This window comes from Physcomitrium patens, chromosome 6 (assembly GCF_059467195.1).
Source record: "Physcomitrium patens ecotype Gransden chromosome 6, ASM5946719v1, whole genome shotgun sequence".
NCBI lineage: Eukaryota > Viridiplantae > Streptophyta > Bryopsida > Funariales > Funariaceae > Physcomitrium > Physcomitrium patens.
The window spans coordinates 16700989-16714015 of record NC_143415.1 but is presented as its reverse complement, the minus strand read 5'-3'; the positions used below and the strand labels follow the sequence as shown (position 1 = coordinate 16714015).

At 37.7% G+C, this 13027-nt stretch overlaps 2 protein-coding genes and 1 long non-coding RNA gene across 10 annotated transcripts; 1 reads left to right on the top strand and 2 right to left on the bottom strand.

Moving 5' to 3' along the window:
* Positions 1–446: 446 nt before the first annotated feature.
* Positions 447–4375, bottom strand: LOC112284015 (syntaxin-71). 7 transcript variants are annotated; one of them, XM_024523476.3, is made up of 9 exons: positions 4012–4151; positions 3696–3870; positions 3236–3361; positions 2772–2928; positions 2426–2511; positions 2152–2220; positions 1574–1681; positions 1201–1277; positions 447–961 (listed from the first exon to the last, which is right to left on the bottom strand). In XM_024523476.3, exons 2-9 carry the CDS (start codon positions 3849–3851, stop codon positions 946–948), a joined length of 795 nt encoding a protein of 264 aa, XP_024379244.1. In that variant the 5' UTR covers positions 3852–3870; positions 4012–4151; the 3' UTR covers positions 447–945. The 7 variants fall into 7 exon arrangements, 5 of the variants coding, with proteins under 5 accessions (XP_024379244.1, XP_024379242.1, XP_024379243.1 ...); XM_024523474.3 differs by having other exon boundaries at positions 1236–1277; XM_024523475.3 differs by lacking the exon at positions 1201–1277.
* Positions 3361–7445, top strand: LOC149989187 (uncharacterized). The gene is made up of 2 exons (XR_016503453.1): positions 3361–3612; positions 3837–7445. It is a non-coding gene; the product is annotated as an uncharacterized LOC149989187 (long non-coding RNA).
* Positions 4514–8759, bottom strand: LOC112284014 (uncharacterized). Of its 2 annotated transcripts, none has more exons than XM_090251426.1 (10): positions 8291–8759; positions 7906–7958; positions 7675–7754; positions 6115–7500; positions 5917–6001; positions 5637–5762; positions 5409–5519; positions 5116–5187; positions 4896–4987; positions 4514–4756 (listed from the first exon to the last, which is right to left on the bottom strand). In XM_090251426.1, the coding sequence occupies exons 1-10, from the start codon at positions 8439–8441 to the stop codon at positions 4663–4665; spliced, it is 2250 nt and encodes a 749-aa protein (XP_090107552.1). In that variant the 5' UTR covers positions 8442–8759; the 3' UTR covers positions 4514–4662. The 2 variants fall into 2 exon arrangements, with proteins under 2 accessions (XP_090107552.1, XP_024379239.1); XM_024523471.3 differs by having other exon boundaries at positions 5637–5771; positions 8291–8758.
* Positions 8760–13027: the final 4268 nt, after the last annotated feature.

Here is a 13027-nt window from a genome sequence, read left to right as displayed (position 1 = left end):
ATTAGTTTTATTAATTTAAAAAGTTTTATTTATAACTAAGATGGTTCCTATGTGACCAATTTTTGAATGTTTATTCTTTATGACTACTTTATATATTTTACACATTAGACATTGTAAAGTAAAAAACTTCTTTTGTTTCATATTTTCTATCACTAAATTTCATACTACAAAGACCAAAATAACAAACAAATATGAATATTGCTAATGCCACCAAAGTTTTTGCTTGTATCATCACAACTATTTTTTATTATTATTCAATGTACATAGAAATATTAACATTTTAAGGGTCAAAAAAAAATATGTCATATAAGTGACTGATTGTGGTGATAATAGCAAAAATTAAAGTGGCATTAGCAACACCTAAAATATTCATGGCATCTTGTGTAAAAGACCACATATTTTTATTAAATTGTATAGTCACTTTCCAATCAAACCAACAGAATTATACAATTTTTTCACTGTGGCTTAACATTAAAAATGGCAGCCTTAAATTTTCCATAGAAAATATATGAAAAAGAAAACAGAACCCCCAAAAATGACAAACATCATTTTTGAGAGCAAGAAGAACTGATTTAAGGACGACTACAAAATAGCAAATTGGTATAACCAAAAAATGGTCAATTATAGCTTCTCCATCTTCCCCTTAACCTTGTGACTCACACTCCATCAATGTCATATTCACCTTAATTCATTGTTTGAAGAAAACCTTAATTTTAGAAAATCCTTAGTCTCTAAGCGAGTTTCACAAAACCACGATATTATCACATAATATGAAATATTAGAACTTGCTACAGAATCCTCAGTTTACTCATATTCTCACACCAGGAGTATGAGATGATAGTCTAGGTGGGTTAGAAGGCACATGCAAACATGAGCAAAGCAAGTCCATGTGGTGCTGCTGAACCAAATGCTGCAACACCTGCAAATTTGTCACCAACCAAGCTGTCACTTCTTCAGTGCCCTGCAAATCCATGAAGCAGCACAAGAGAGAGTGAGTTTACTCACAACAAAACAATCAAGCAAGGAACACACTTCAAGCACACTAGCAATGGGAGAGCTCCAAGGACATGAATGTTGTAAAAGCATGGAACCATTGCAAGCTCTCAGTCAAGCTTCAAAACTGCAAAGTTCAGTTCAAGCTCACAACAATGGGTGAGATGCAAAGGGGGATGCAACATCCAAGAGAAGGCCGGGACAAACTTGTAAAGATACGCAGCGATGCCCAAGATAATTACCAGCAGTGTAACATCAACGCAGAAATTGCGACTTGACCTCATCTGCAAGGCAACACTCAAGGTAGACTTCATTGGATCCTCATCACTCTCACATGTACGCACAGAGCTCACATTCACTTCAGTTACTGGCAAACAAAACTCCCTGTGGAGTAGTGAATAGGTTTGAGGGGTGGTTTTTCAGTCACCGTTTTGAACATGTATAGTGCTGGTGACCATTTGAATGCATGGTGTGGCGTCAGGCTGCAAGACCACAGAGAGAGGGAGAGAGAGAGAGTTGCAGAATCTGGGAGACGTGACAATGGCAGAGATAACAGTGTGTCAATGACTTGTACAGTTACCGCTGTCAGGCTCTCTTTGAGTCTGGAGTTCGTGGACTTCAAATCTGAGCCTGCTTTGTCAATCTTGGAGTCTGCTTCGTCCACTAGCTGTTCTTGCTTGTTCAATTCCTGCACTTCCAGCCTTCTGTTGTCAATTGCCACAAACCTGTCGGGAGTGAAGAGGTCCCACGGAACGACATCTTGCGTGGGAGAAGATATTAAGCTCACAAACTCGCAGCACTAGGGTAGTTAAGCCCCTACAGTTGTTTTTTACTTCTGGATATCCTGAGTTTTATCACGAGTGGGCTACAATTTGTTTCTCAACTTAGCTACTAATTGAAAACTTGTTCAGAATTTGCATAGGACCCACGCTTCATCTACTATGTGCACAAGCAAAACTCATCATATTTTTTAGGTCTGAGCGTTTCTTTTCCACTTCTTGATCAGGCAAATGATGAATCACGCTGTAAGAAGATGAGAATTCCCAGTGAATTTGGTATGTTTTGGTACTTCTATTTGTAAAGAAATTGAAAACAGGAATTTGGTGAGCTATCATCGGCAGAGAAAACGCACATAAATGGAGTGAGCACATTTCTTACCTCACCAATGTCTTGAGCCATATCCTTGAGGGTGTTTAAGCCCTGCTCTATCGCCATAAATCCTTCATCCTGCAGCATTGTGCAGAGCAAGCATTGCACGCCGAAAATGAATCGAACTGACTCAGAAGATGACATCGGGAGGGATTCTTCTTTTTACAGCGGGGAGAACGACTACTTTTCACTGTTGCTAGCAGAGGCTATGCGTCGATCCCAAACAACGTCAACAAATCCTTCTATTGAATTCAACACTGCCTGCCTTGTGGATAGTTATAACCTGCTTTTTCCTACGAGTCTCAAACTCCTCTTGAAAACCCTTCGACTCAACGGAATGATCTTTGACGCCTTGCCGAAGAATGTCCTCTGTCACATGAGGAACGAGATCGCCTCGTTAGATCAATTCCACAACCATAATTAGGTTCAGCAGCTTCAACAAGCTTTCTGTACAGCATTTGCTATTTCCCTCCCCTGAATTTCAATGAAGGCCAGAACACGTAATCTTCATTGAATTAGCGTCGGCTGTGATTTGCCGAGTTACAATTCCAAGTAACATGACATATGGAACAGTCTGTGCCGTGCAATGTACAAGTATGGTTCTGTAACTAATTAATTAGTTGCCTCACCGGGGCTGTAGTTATCGATTTTTATCTCAAGGGGCGTGCCCTTGGCGACTTTCTTCTTGCTTACGCTGACCCCATCTGGAACTTCCTCAATTCTGGCAGATAAGGCTAACGCCATGTTGGGTCGAGTAAGAATTTCCTCTGGTGGTACCCCTTTCACCTACGGATGAGCATCCAACAACAGCAGCAGAGGATTGAAGTGTGGTAGGGGTAGAAACATCCAGTCCAACAAAGCCTGAAAGTCACGTTTATGATTCAAAGCCTCCACGGTGAAATGTTGACATGAGAGTTGGTTAGAGTGGGCGATGCCTCGTGATTACGAGCATTGCCTGGAATGTACGAGGCGACGGAGGTTGTAGGGTTGAAGAGTAAGGCTTCCGTACGTCCACTTTCTACGTAAGAACCATCCGTTGATACAATGGTTGCTCCTAATGACATTAGCAAAGCATCGTGAGATAGAGCCTTACCTTCTTCGCGGCAAGCTTGTGGAGCTTCGGAAGCTCGCTGCGCAATGCAGCTTTGGTCCGACGGAGATCCGCATTGAGTGTGGCTATGACAGCTCGGTTTTTTTCAGACTCCGCCTCGGCAGCTTTCTACATACAGTGCCTTCGCAAGGTCAGTTTATAGTGCGGCTCCTGCAAGATTTCGTGAAAACACAGTAGACGAGGAAACGAGGTTGTCATTCTTCAACTACAGTATTTCGCAGTCTTTCGTCAAACTCTGATTGGGCACACATTTCAGATTGAACGAAGCATTTGAACAACATATTGGTGGAGCTCTTGCAGTCTATTGATTTGAAGATTGGAAATATTGAAAGGAATAAAAAAACGCCTTTCGTTTAATCGTAAGGTTCCCACTAATCTTCAAGACTGAATCCTAACATTCTTGAGTATAGGATGTTAGCAATTGGTTAGGGTAAACATTTACCTTCAAGGCACCATTTAGGTCATCTTCAATACTCTTATAAAGCCTTAGAAAGTAATCGTGGCTAGCAATTTCTGGTCCTCTGATATTGTCTGTATCATATTTTTCATACTTTTTGATGACACCGTTCACCCGTGTGAGCAGATCAATCGTACTCATAGTGCTCCTCGGGAAGTTGCTGCGATTTGTAGCGAGTTAGCGGTTGGTGATAGAGATACATACTTAATCAATATTTGTGTTTGCCATATCTAATCCTACAATTTGTCACTGACGTAGTGGATACATGAAAGTAGAGTTGAACGTCGGTTTGACAGTACACCTATAACATCATATTCTGCACGCAGAACCTGTTTTCGCAATGTTGTAAATTTTGGTAGTCACATCAGGTTTTGCACAAGCACAAAGAGGGATACATCCGCTATGCTAGCTCATGTCATTAACGAAATTAAACGGTAATGAAATTTAATTGAAGTCGGCACGATGATGCTAAGGGAATATAGAATGAAGATAGTGACTGGGCTGTGGTTGCATGACTAAAATTGCAGTTCCACCTCTTTCAGGGAGATAGGTGCGGACTGAAGTAAGGGGGAAAAAGTCGGCTTTTCAGTCGCTTTGGTCACATTTTACGCAACAGATTGTGGCAGTCAGCAGCAGGTAAGTACTGACAGGGTTCTTGGTACGACTGATAAGTCAATTGACTGGATTATAACAATCACATGGTGGAAAATTATACAGTTCTGGTGCAGAACTTAATGCGAAGCAAGAGTAGTAAGAAACAGGAGGATTTACAAAAACGGTTTAGGCACTTTTGACAACGCGTGGAAGGGAAACTTGATAGACAACAAGGTCATGTCATTGAAAATGAATGGTGCTAATATACAGGTTAACTACATCTACCTACTATGTCAATAGCGTATTGGCAGGTTAGGCTCAATGAACAAAACTGAGAGGACGTCTTCTACGCGAGCTGCTACGCTTGTGCAGGCACTGCTACGCCCGACGGAGAGGCCCTTCTCACAGTATGGAATTTGGGGTCTTGTGGCACTGTAAGCTTCTTAGTGGATCTGCATTAACAGGTGATAGGTCACTGTCTTAACCCGGGAGCGTCAACAAAATGAACAGGATGTCCTGAAGCGATGGAATAGATTATGGAGAGGAACATAGATCACTTGAAAGCAGGTGGAAACAGTACTGTGCACTCACCTATGTGGCTTGAACGGGTAGTTGAAAACAGGGGGTTTTAGGACTGGAACACTCGTAGGCTTCTGTGTCTTGCCTTCTACAGCCTTATCATCCTGCGAAAACATCATGTACCACGCTCATAATCACACAACCAGGGTAATGGAATGGGTGCATCGAAAAATTAACAGGGCACTGTTAGATGTTAGCGAGGAATTTATCGAAACACGGACGAAAATCCTACCTTGCTCGCAACTTCTGCTCGTTTAGCAGAAAACACATGAGTACTGCCAGTTTTTAGAAATTTTCCTGGGATCTGTATCAAGAGTTGCCACAGTCATACAACAGATCTTGGTAGTGGACAGACACTCGATAGAAAAGGTCTCATGAGAAGGTTTCATTCGCAAGAAACTAGGTTAGAAGGTGCTACACACACAGCATGCACCACACCTACGAGCCAGTATCACGGTGCTCTTAGGCACTTATAATCTGAAATACATTGCAAGGTTCGTGGTGTATGTTAGGTCAAGTTCTAACCCTTGGTTCTACGGCTGCAAGTCCTTGAAACGCGGAATGAAAACCTTCCTTGGCAGCCTTGTATTCCTCAACCTTCTTTCTGAATTGCTCTTCCTTGACTGCCCCTCGTTCCTGCACGGAAAAATTGATAATTGAGAGACATCCTACAGCGCAATCCACCACATGTACGATGGAGTATGACATCGACGCGACAGGTGAGAGATATTGGGAGAATGAAAATTAACTCACCTGTGTCCGCAATCGGAAAGGCTGTGGATTAGTCACTCGGGGGTTGGTAATCCTCCGAGCAACTGAAAGTCTCCTCATCTTGAGCATTTTGAGCTGGGGTGTCTTTGAAGATGCGGGCGCCTTAGCCTGAGTAGTCTACACGAAGAAGTGAATTTGTCAAACAAGGCAGAGGGGTGCAGTACCAAAGATTTTCTTTCAGTCGCAGGTTTAAAGAAGTCATCCAAACGAGCCTTGCCAGTCACGGAATTGGTGGTAGATTCAGAGGGCCGCAACAACTGACCTGTTTGGGCAGCACTTTACTCGCAACTCCCTTGGCTAAGTTCGCTCTCTTCCTTCCTCCTTCAGGCATCAGCTCACCACTCTTCCTGCAAGTTGCAAAGTGGGATGGCATTTAACGTGAACCAACTTAATGGATGCAACTCGAGGATCTCACAAAATTACGATAATTTGAACTGGGCCTAGACCCGAGGTGGCTTACCTCTTCTTCCCTTGCTTGGTCTGTGAAAGCTCCAGTGCACTTAAATCAACACTGTCCAAACAGTCTATTTTCTCGCTGGCCAACTTCAGGAACAGATCCATTCCCCTAGCGTTCGTCTGCGCATCAGCTACATCTAAGGAACTAGCCGTCGTGCCTGGTTCGGGACTGCTGGCTGCCTTGTCATTACAGGACACAGAATTGGCAGAACCATCGGTTCCATTCCGGGCAGGTAGCGAATGCGCGGGCTCGACATCACTCCTATTTTCGACTAGCGATACCTCCTTGAAATCACCGTCGTCTGTCTTGTTCAGTTCAGTGACCTCCAACTGGGCAATAGCCTCATTGGTAGCCTGCTTCTCTGAGGTAGACGATGGGGCCGACTCCAAGGCCATATTCTTAAACACTTCTTCTAAGGCCACCTTTGTGCGGCCATTGGCTTTAGAGCCGCCTCTGCCATGGCTGTCCACGACAGCAATTTTATGAGCTTGGGAAGTGAGATGCGTGCAGCCCAATTCCCTCTCCGAACCTTCACTGTGGGCCTCATCTGATGACTGAGTCGATCGGTCAGATTTCACCTCTTCGTTGCACTTTTCCACTTTCGCAGAGTTAGGCAAGATTCTTTTGATTGAACCCGGCGTGCCCTTCTTTGCAACAAGGTATTTCTGTGATGGTGCCGGAGATAATTGATTGGGGTCATTGGCCGCGCATCTAGATGACCTGCAGTGGTGTCCACTGTAAGGTGACCCCGCAGCCTCAACGCTAGCTGCTACCTTCTTTACGTCCTGGTGATGTGTCACGGAGTCTTTCGCAGGTGTTTTGCACCCTGCAGTTGATGGGCCGTGGTCCTTCCCTGTCGGTGAACAAGCTGCAGGAGCAACGTTGTGTTTGAGGGCCTTCACTACCCCTGACGCAGAGCTAGATGTCCCCGATGATTTAGAAGGGCTTTCCTTCCTAGAGGTCGCCTTCTCACTGGAGGTCTGCTTCTGGACACTGGTCTTCGCAGGGAGACAGTCTCCGGAATTCTTCGGTACAGATTGCACATCACCAGCTCCTACAGGAAGCTTCACCTCCAGAAGCTTCTTGCTGCGTTGACGAGTGATCGCTGGCTTGTCTTCAGGAACCTTTCGTGTTGACTTGACAACCTTTGCAGTGGTATGGTCAGCGCTGTGGTTAGCATGTGTATCAGAGTTGGGATCATCATTCTCACATGTCTGCATTTTCTTGGCCAGGGACGTAGGTTTCAGAGATTGATTCCCAGCCTTCTCCTGAGCTGGATGGTGTGCAGGACTGTTGTATGTACTGTTTCCATTTTTAATGTTCTTGCTTGCCAATGGGGTTAACGAACCTGAAGCTGTTCGGATAAGTGTCTTCTTCGCGCTTCCGGTACTGCAGGGACAACGCACCAAGTCAACCATTGCACCGTTCTAGTCCATACATCAATCTAGGCAATAACAGTACATTTCCTGTAGACAGTGAGAATGGTTAGATTCGAACGATTCCCACGCATGTCTAGATGAGATGATACATGGAGTCAGCATGAAAAGAAGGATTCGGAATAACCTGACAGCCCCCTTCTCTGCAGCAACTGGAGTCTGGGGAAGTCCTTGCTGTTGAATTCCTGGAAGAGCCTTGGAAGAATCCTGCACCGCAAACTACAATGTGAATCCACTAAACTCGACCCAGTCCCCGACATGCACTCGTTCAGGTAATTCGCGTCACTCTTCCCCGTTCAAGTACCTTTCACAGGTCCTAAAAGTGCCAGCATGAATCCATCCAATGATTATGGTGTACCTTTTGAATCTTTGGCATCACATCTTCAAATACCGGTTTTTTGGGCAACATGCCTGCGCAACCACTCAGATCAGCTGGTTATGTCACTATGAACGTCGTAAGGAACGACCAACCGTAAACCCCTGAGATTTTGATCTATTGAGTAGCCCTGCTCATCGTCGAGGACAAATTCAGTTGCTAAGATCGCAGATGCAGAAGCGATTCCAATCCATCAAAAATATCCATGTAGAATTGTCGAAGTGGGACCCCAAATTTCGTACTTCCTATTGCTATCTGCGCTTACCAAGATCATAGCAATCTTGCTCCACATCACAACTTACTGAAGCGCTTCAATGCTAAGACAGGGCCATGTCTAGAACCCACGGAAACAGTAACGGACGCATACCAGGCTTGCCCAGGAAGTAAGCATCCGGGTCAATGGGCTCCTCTGGCGCAGTGAAATCATGGAATTTCGGCGCCAGAAAACTCTCGTAGAAGTCATCCGGCTCGAAACGTCCCTCAGAGTTAGCCCCAAACGCTGAATCCATCGACCCCATTATCCAATGACCGAATCCTGAATCCCACCCCACTACCCACCTAAACGAGAGCAGTCACAGTGACAAACCCACTTCACAGATACGATTCAGCACACCATGATCACAACATCCGCATCCTCAACAACCCTGCGTGCGGCCTCACCACTCGCAAGTACACCAAGCGATCTAAAGCTTGCATAAACTCACGCTGCCACCTCCGCACAACCAAGACCACCAGCGTCGTCACGAGACAACACACGAAACAATCACTGTAACCTCTCGGCGAGCTGGGACGCAGGTGGCAATCGAATGACAATGGGAAATCACTGGCCCCGCTTCTTCAAAACTCCAAAGGGGCCGAACGGCTACTTCCCCCACGCCCTTGTCATGACCGTTGCGGCAGGGGGTGGCCCGGCCGAATGACGGGGCGGGTGACGAGTCGCCCCCTGTCCAGAACGCCGGGTCGTGGTGGGATCCACGAAGTTGCCCGCGATGTGTGTCACGCCTCGGTGGCACCATCCTTGGGTAAATTTAGTCGGCGTCTCCCCAAATTTAGAGAGAATTTGGCGACGGTGCGCATAATCTTCCAACTTTAGTTCGTCACATCAGTAGTTGTGTCTAAAATTAGCGGAGGTTATCGACGAATTTCTCGAAATTGTCACATTTCGAAATTCAGTTTTATAACATAAATACTTCAAAAAAATTATACAAGGGCTAGAAATTGAATTGTATTTTGGTGATACAAACAATAGAAGACTTCGCACCCATATACAGTGAAAATGTTTGGATTGTAGCTAATGAACATTATTAAAATCCTGTCACATTTCTTTATGATTATGTAAAATCGTGAACAATGACATAATTATAATTTTAGCTTTACAATATCCTGCACCCATATAAAATGAAATGTATGTATGTATGTAGCTAATATAAAAGAACATCATACAAAAAGAGTAACATGAATATTTTATAAAATGTCCCAGTATATTCAAATTACAATTTGAGTATCATTTTATGAATTTAAAAAAAAAAACAAAACAAAAAAAAAACAAAACAAAACAAGAACAAGAACAAGAACAAAAATATAAAATACGAAAATCAAGTTACAAATATACAATCAGAAGATTGAGTTTGTAGTACAATTTTAGTCAGAATCTCGTAAAACCATGTCATTTTCCAAATTATCAATGACAAAAAAATCAACTATCAAATACAAACTATTCTCAAGTTGTTAAAAATTCTCCCTTATGTTAGAAGCCATATCCTACCATCAAATTAATTAAGATGATTGTTGCACATTTGGACTTAAATGCACTTTAAAACTAGCAGGCAAGTCAAGAGGTCTTCATTTATTTTATTTTTTTATCCATTTGATTAGTTGAAATGAAGAAATCTCTTTGAGATGGCTTTATACTTAGAAAAACAAGTCTTCAGGCCCTTAAGACGAAAAAATGAGATGGAATGCAATTTTTTTAATATAAAAAATGACTAGTTTTGTTCTTTGGAATTTCCATTGGGTCCATCTCAAAGATGTGGTGGTTTAGAGAAAATTGAAAATTTATATCAAAAAAATACTTAAAACAACTATCAAAATAATAAACCAAGTTTATCATATTTTTCATAAATATTTAAATCAAGATGTGGATTGAAATATTTAGATTTGTAATAAAAGAATATTTTAGTGTATTTCATGGCTTTTTTGCACTTTATTCTACATCCAAAAGAAAAGGCTTTCAAAGAGAGACTTTTCATCACCAAGCAAGGATCTTAGTAAGTCTTTTGAACCATAGCTTTCAAAATAGGCTTTTAATTATAAAGTGTCTTTTAACAAGTTTTATAAAACTTTTTTTTTAAAAATACGTAGTAAAAAGTAAATTATTGAAAATAAGAATAAGTGAATGTTTAAACAAAGATATTTAAAATATTTTAATAACATAATAAAGATAGAAATATTAAAAAAGAAAAAACAAGATCTCAATAATTATATTGTGAAATAGAGTTTTCTTTTTTAAAATCTATAAATTTTTAATCTCATCAATATATAAATACAATACTATGTCTTATTAGCAAATATTCTTACAAACTTGTGAGTTAGTATAATACATGTATTAAAAATATTTTTAAAGGATAATAAGCAATAAATAATTCCAACTTAAATTTAAGAGATATTATCTTAATTTTCATAATTAATAAATAATAAAAATAAATTAAAATTAGAAAAATATAAAAATAAAAATAATTTAATTTCAATAAATATAATTACATAAATATGATTTTACTACCTAAAATACTTAAATCTCATTGGAGTTCTTAAACCACTTTAAGAAAATCATCCCATAATACTTAAAATTTTAAAAAGCTATTTTTTTATAGAAGAAAATTAATAATTTTTTTAAGTATCAATTAAACGAGGATTTTAAATCTCTGTTAAAAAATGAATAATTTTTAATATTTTTATAATGATATAAGATGAATTTTAGTTAATAAGATACAAAAATATTTTGAATTAGATATATTATATAACTAAAGTAAGATCAATTTATTACATTATCAATAATATTTTTTATTATAAATTAATAAAAATATTCAAATATTAAAAATAAAATATCATTAGATTTTATAATATAAATATCAATAAAAATTATTTTATATATTTGCATAATTTTTAAAGTTATGTTATTTTATTTTTATTCTATGTTTATATTTTTCTTATTTAGTTTTATTTAACGATTTTATTGATAATTTGATTCAATAATTTATATTTTTATATTTTTATATTTATGTCATTTATTTATTTAGATTATATATTTTAAGTTATATATACATATATATAGTATTTTAGTAAAATAAAAAGTATTTATACAATTATTTACTTAAAATACATACATTTATACAAAAAATATTTCACAAAATCAAGTTACTAAATTGCTTATCAATATTTGTTTATTAATAATTAAAATTTTCACAAAAAATTGATTATAAATCTACAATCACTAATAGAGGGCATATACATACCAAAAATAATACTAATATTATGTTTATTCTTTAAATTTATTTTTTCTACAAAATACTAAAAGAAGTATACAACTATGTACTAAGATGTCTTTGATGTATCCAATAAGGCTAATCTAATCTGTTTCTTAATTCAGAATATTATATTATTTTTTTATAAATTTTTTATAGATTCAAAAGTAATTTGTCTATAGACACCACCTCCCATTGCATTAGCTAAAGTTTAAGGTTTTAATAGACAAGCATCAATATTTGAGGGTTGTACAAGAAATTTCTTTTTAGTTGTTTTGTATTCTTACAACTTATATTGTTTATCTTTCTATTTCTTTTCAATTCTCATCTTCTTACTTTGTCTATGTATCTTCTATGTTCCTTCTTTATTTTATTCTAGATTTCTACTTCTTATAGTTTTAGTGTATAAACTCAAGAAAATTCTATTAAAATTAGTCATTAATAAATTCAAACAAACTTTTAATTAGTCTTAAATTCACATCATTCATCTTTGTATCAAACCCCTTAGAGTTTTTTTCTATTTAGATCACAAAGTTAAACTTCTATATACCTCTTCATTGACAAATTTATTATACATCAATTGCATTGCTTTGGTCATAAATATTTTCATTCCAAAAGATTGCATCTTATATTTTTTTATTTACAAAAATTGTAATATAATGCATAAAATTAAAGCTAAATTTTGATTTGTATTGTATTGTACTTAATATCTTCATAAACATATAAATGGAATAAAACAACTCCACTTGTGTAGATGTTTAAGAGACATTATTGGCTTAATATTTGAAGTGAGTTGTACATACACCAAAGATGGTAAATAAGTATAGAGACAAGAGAAATATCAAGACATACATGTAAGAAATAAAAAAAATGAAGGTAGATAAGCAAGATAAGCATGAAAATAAATAAATAATTTGTTGCATGTATATTCTTTAGGCACCAAGACTTACTTAGTCATACCGAAACTTTTTGCTTATACAAAAAGAAGTGGGCATAGAAATAGATTGTTTTTGGATCTACAAAAAATAGATAAAATGCATCTAGTAATAAGATATTTTAATCTCTTATTCTTGCAAGCTCTTGTTATATCTACTCTTATAATTTGTTACATGTATTATAAATAAGTAACTATAAACAAAGTTCTTTTAGGAATTTTATTATTATTGAAGTTAGAAGATATATATATATATATATATATATATATATATTTGAACATCCAAAAGTATTATGTGTATTCATGTATATATAATGTTCTTTGTTATATTTCAATAAGTTTTTTTTAATATATTATATCTAAAATAAAGCAAGGATTTTCTATATTTCATAATTAGTAAATAATAATTTTAAAAAATATAAATTTAAAAATATGCATGAAAATAATATGTAATTGAAATAAAACTTTATTGGGTGTGTTTGGTAGATTATAAAATAAATTACATTATATCGTTAAATTTGTGAATATTTGGTCATTTTAAAGAAATTGACTATGTAGGTTGTAACACAGTATTAAGATAATTAAAAATATATAATATAATAAATAATAATTAATATATAGATATTTTTTTGATTAGAGATTGTACCAT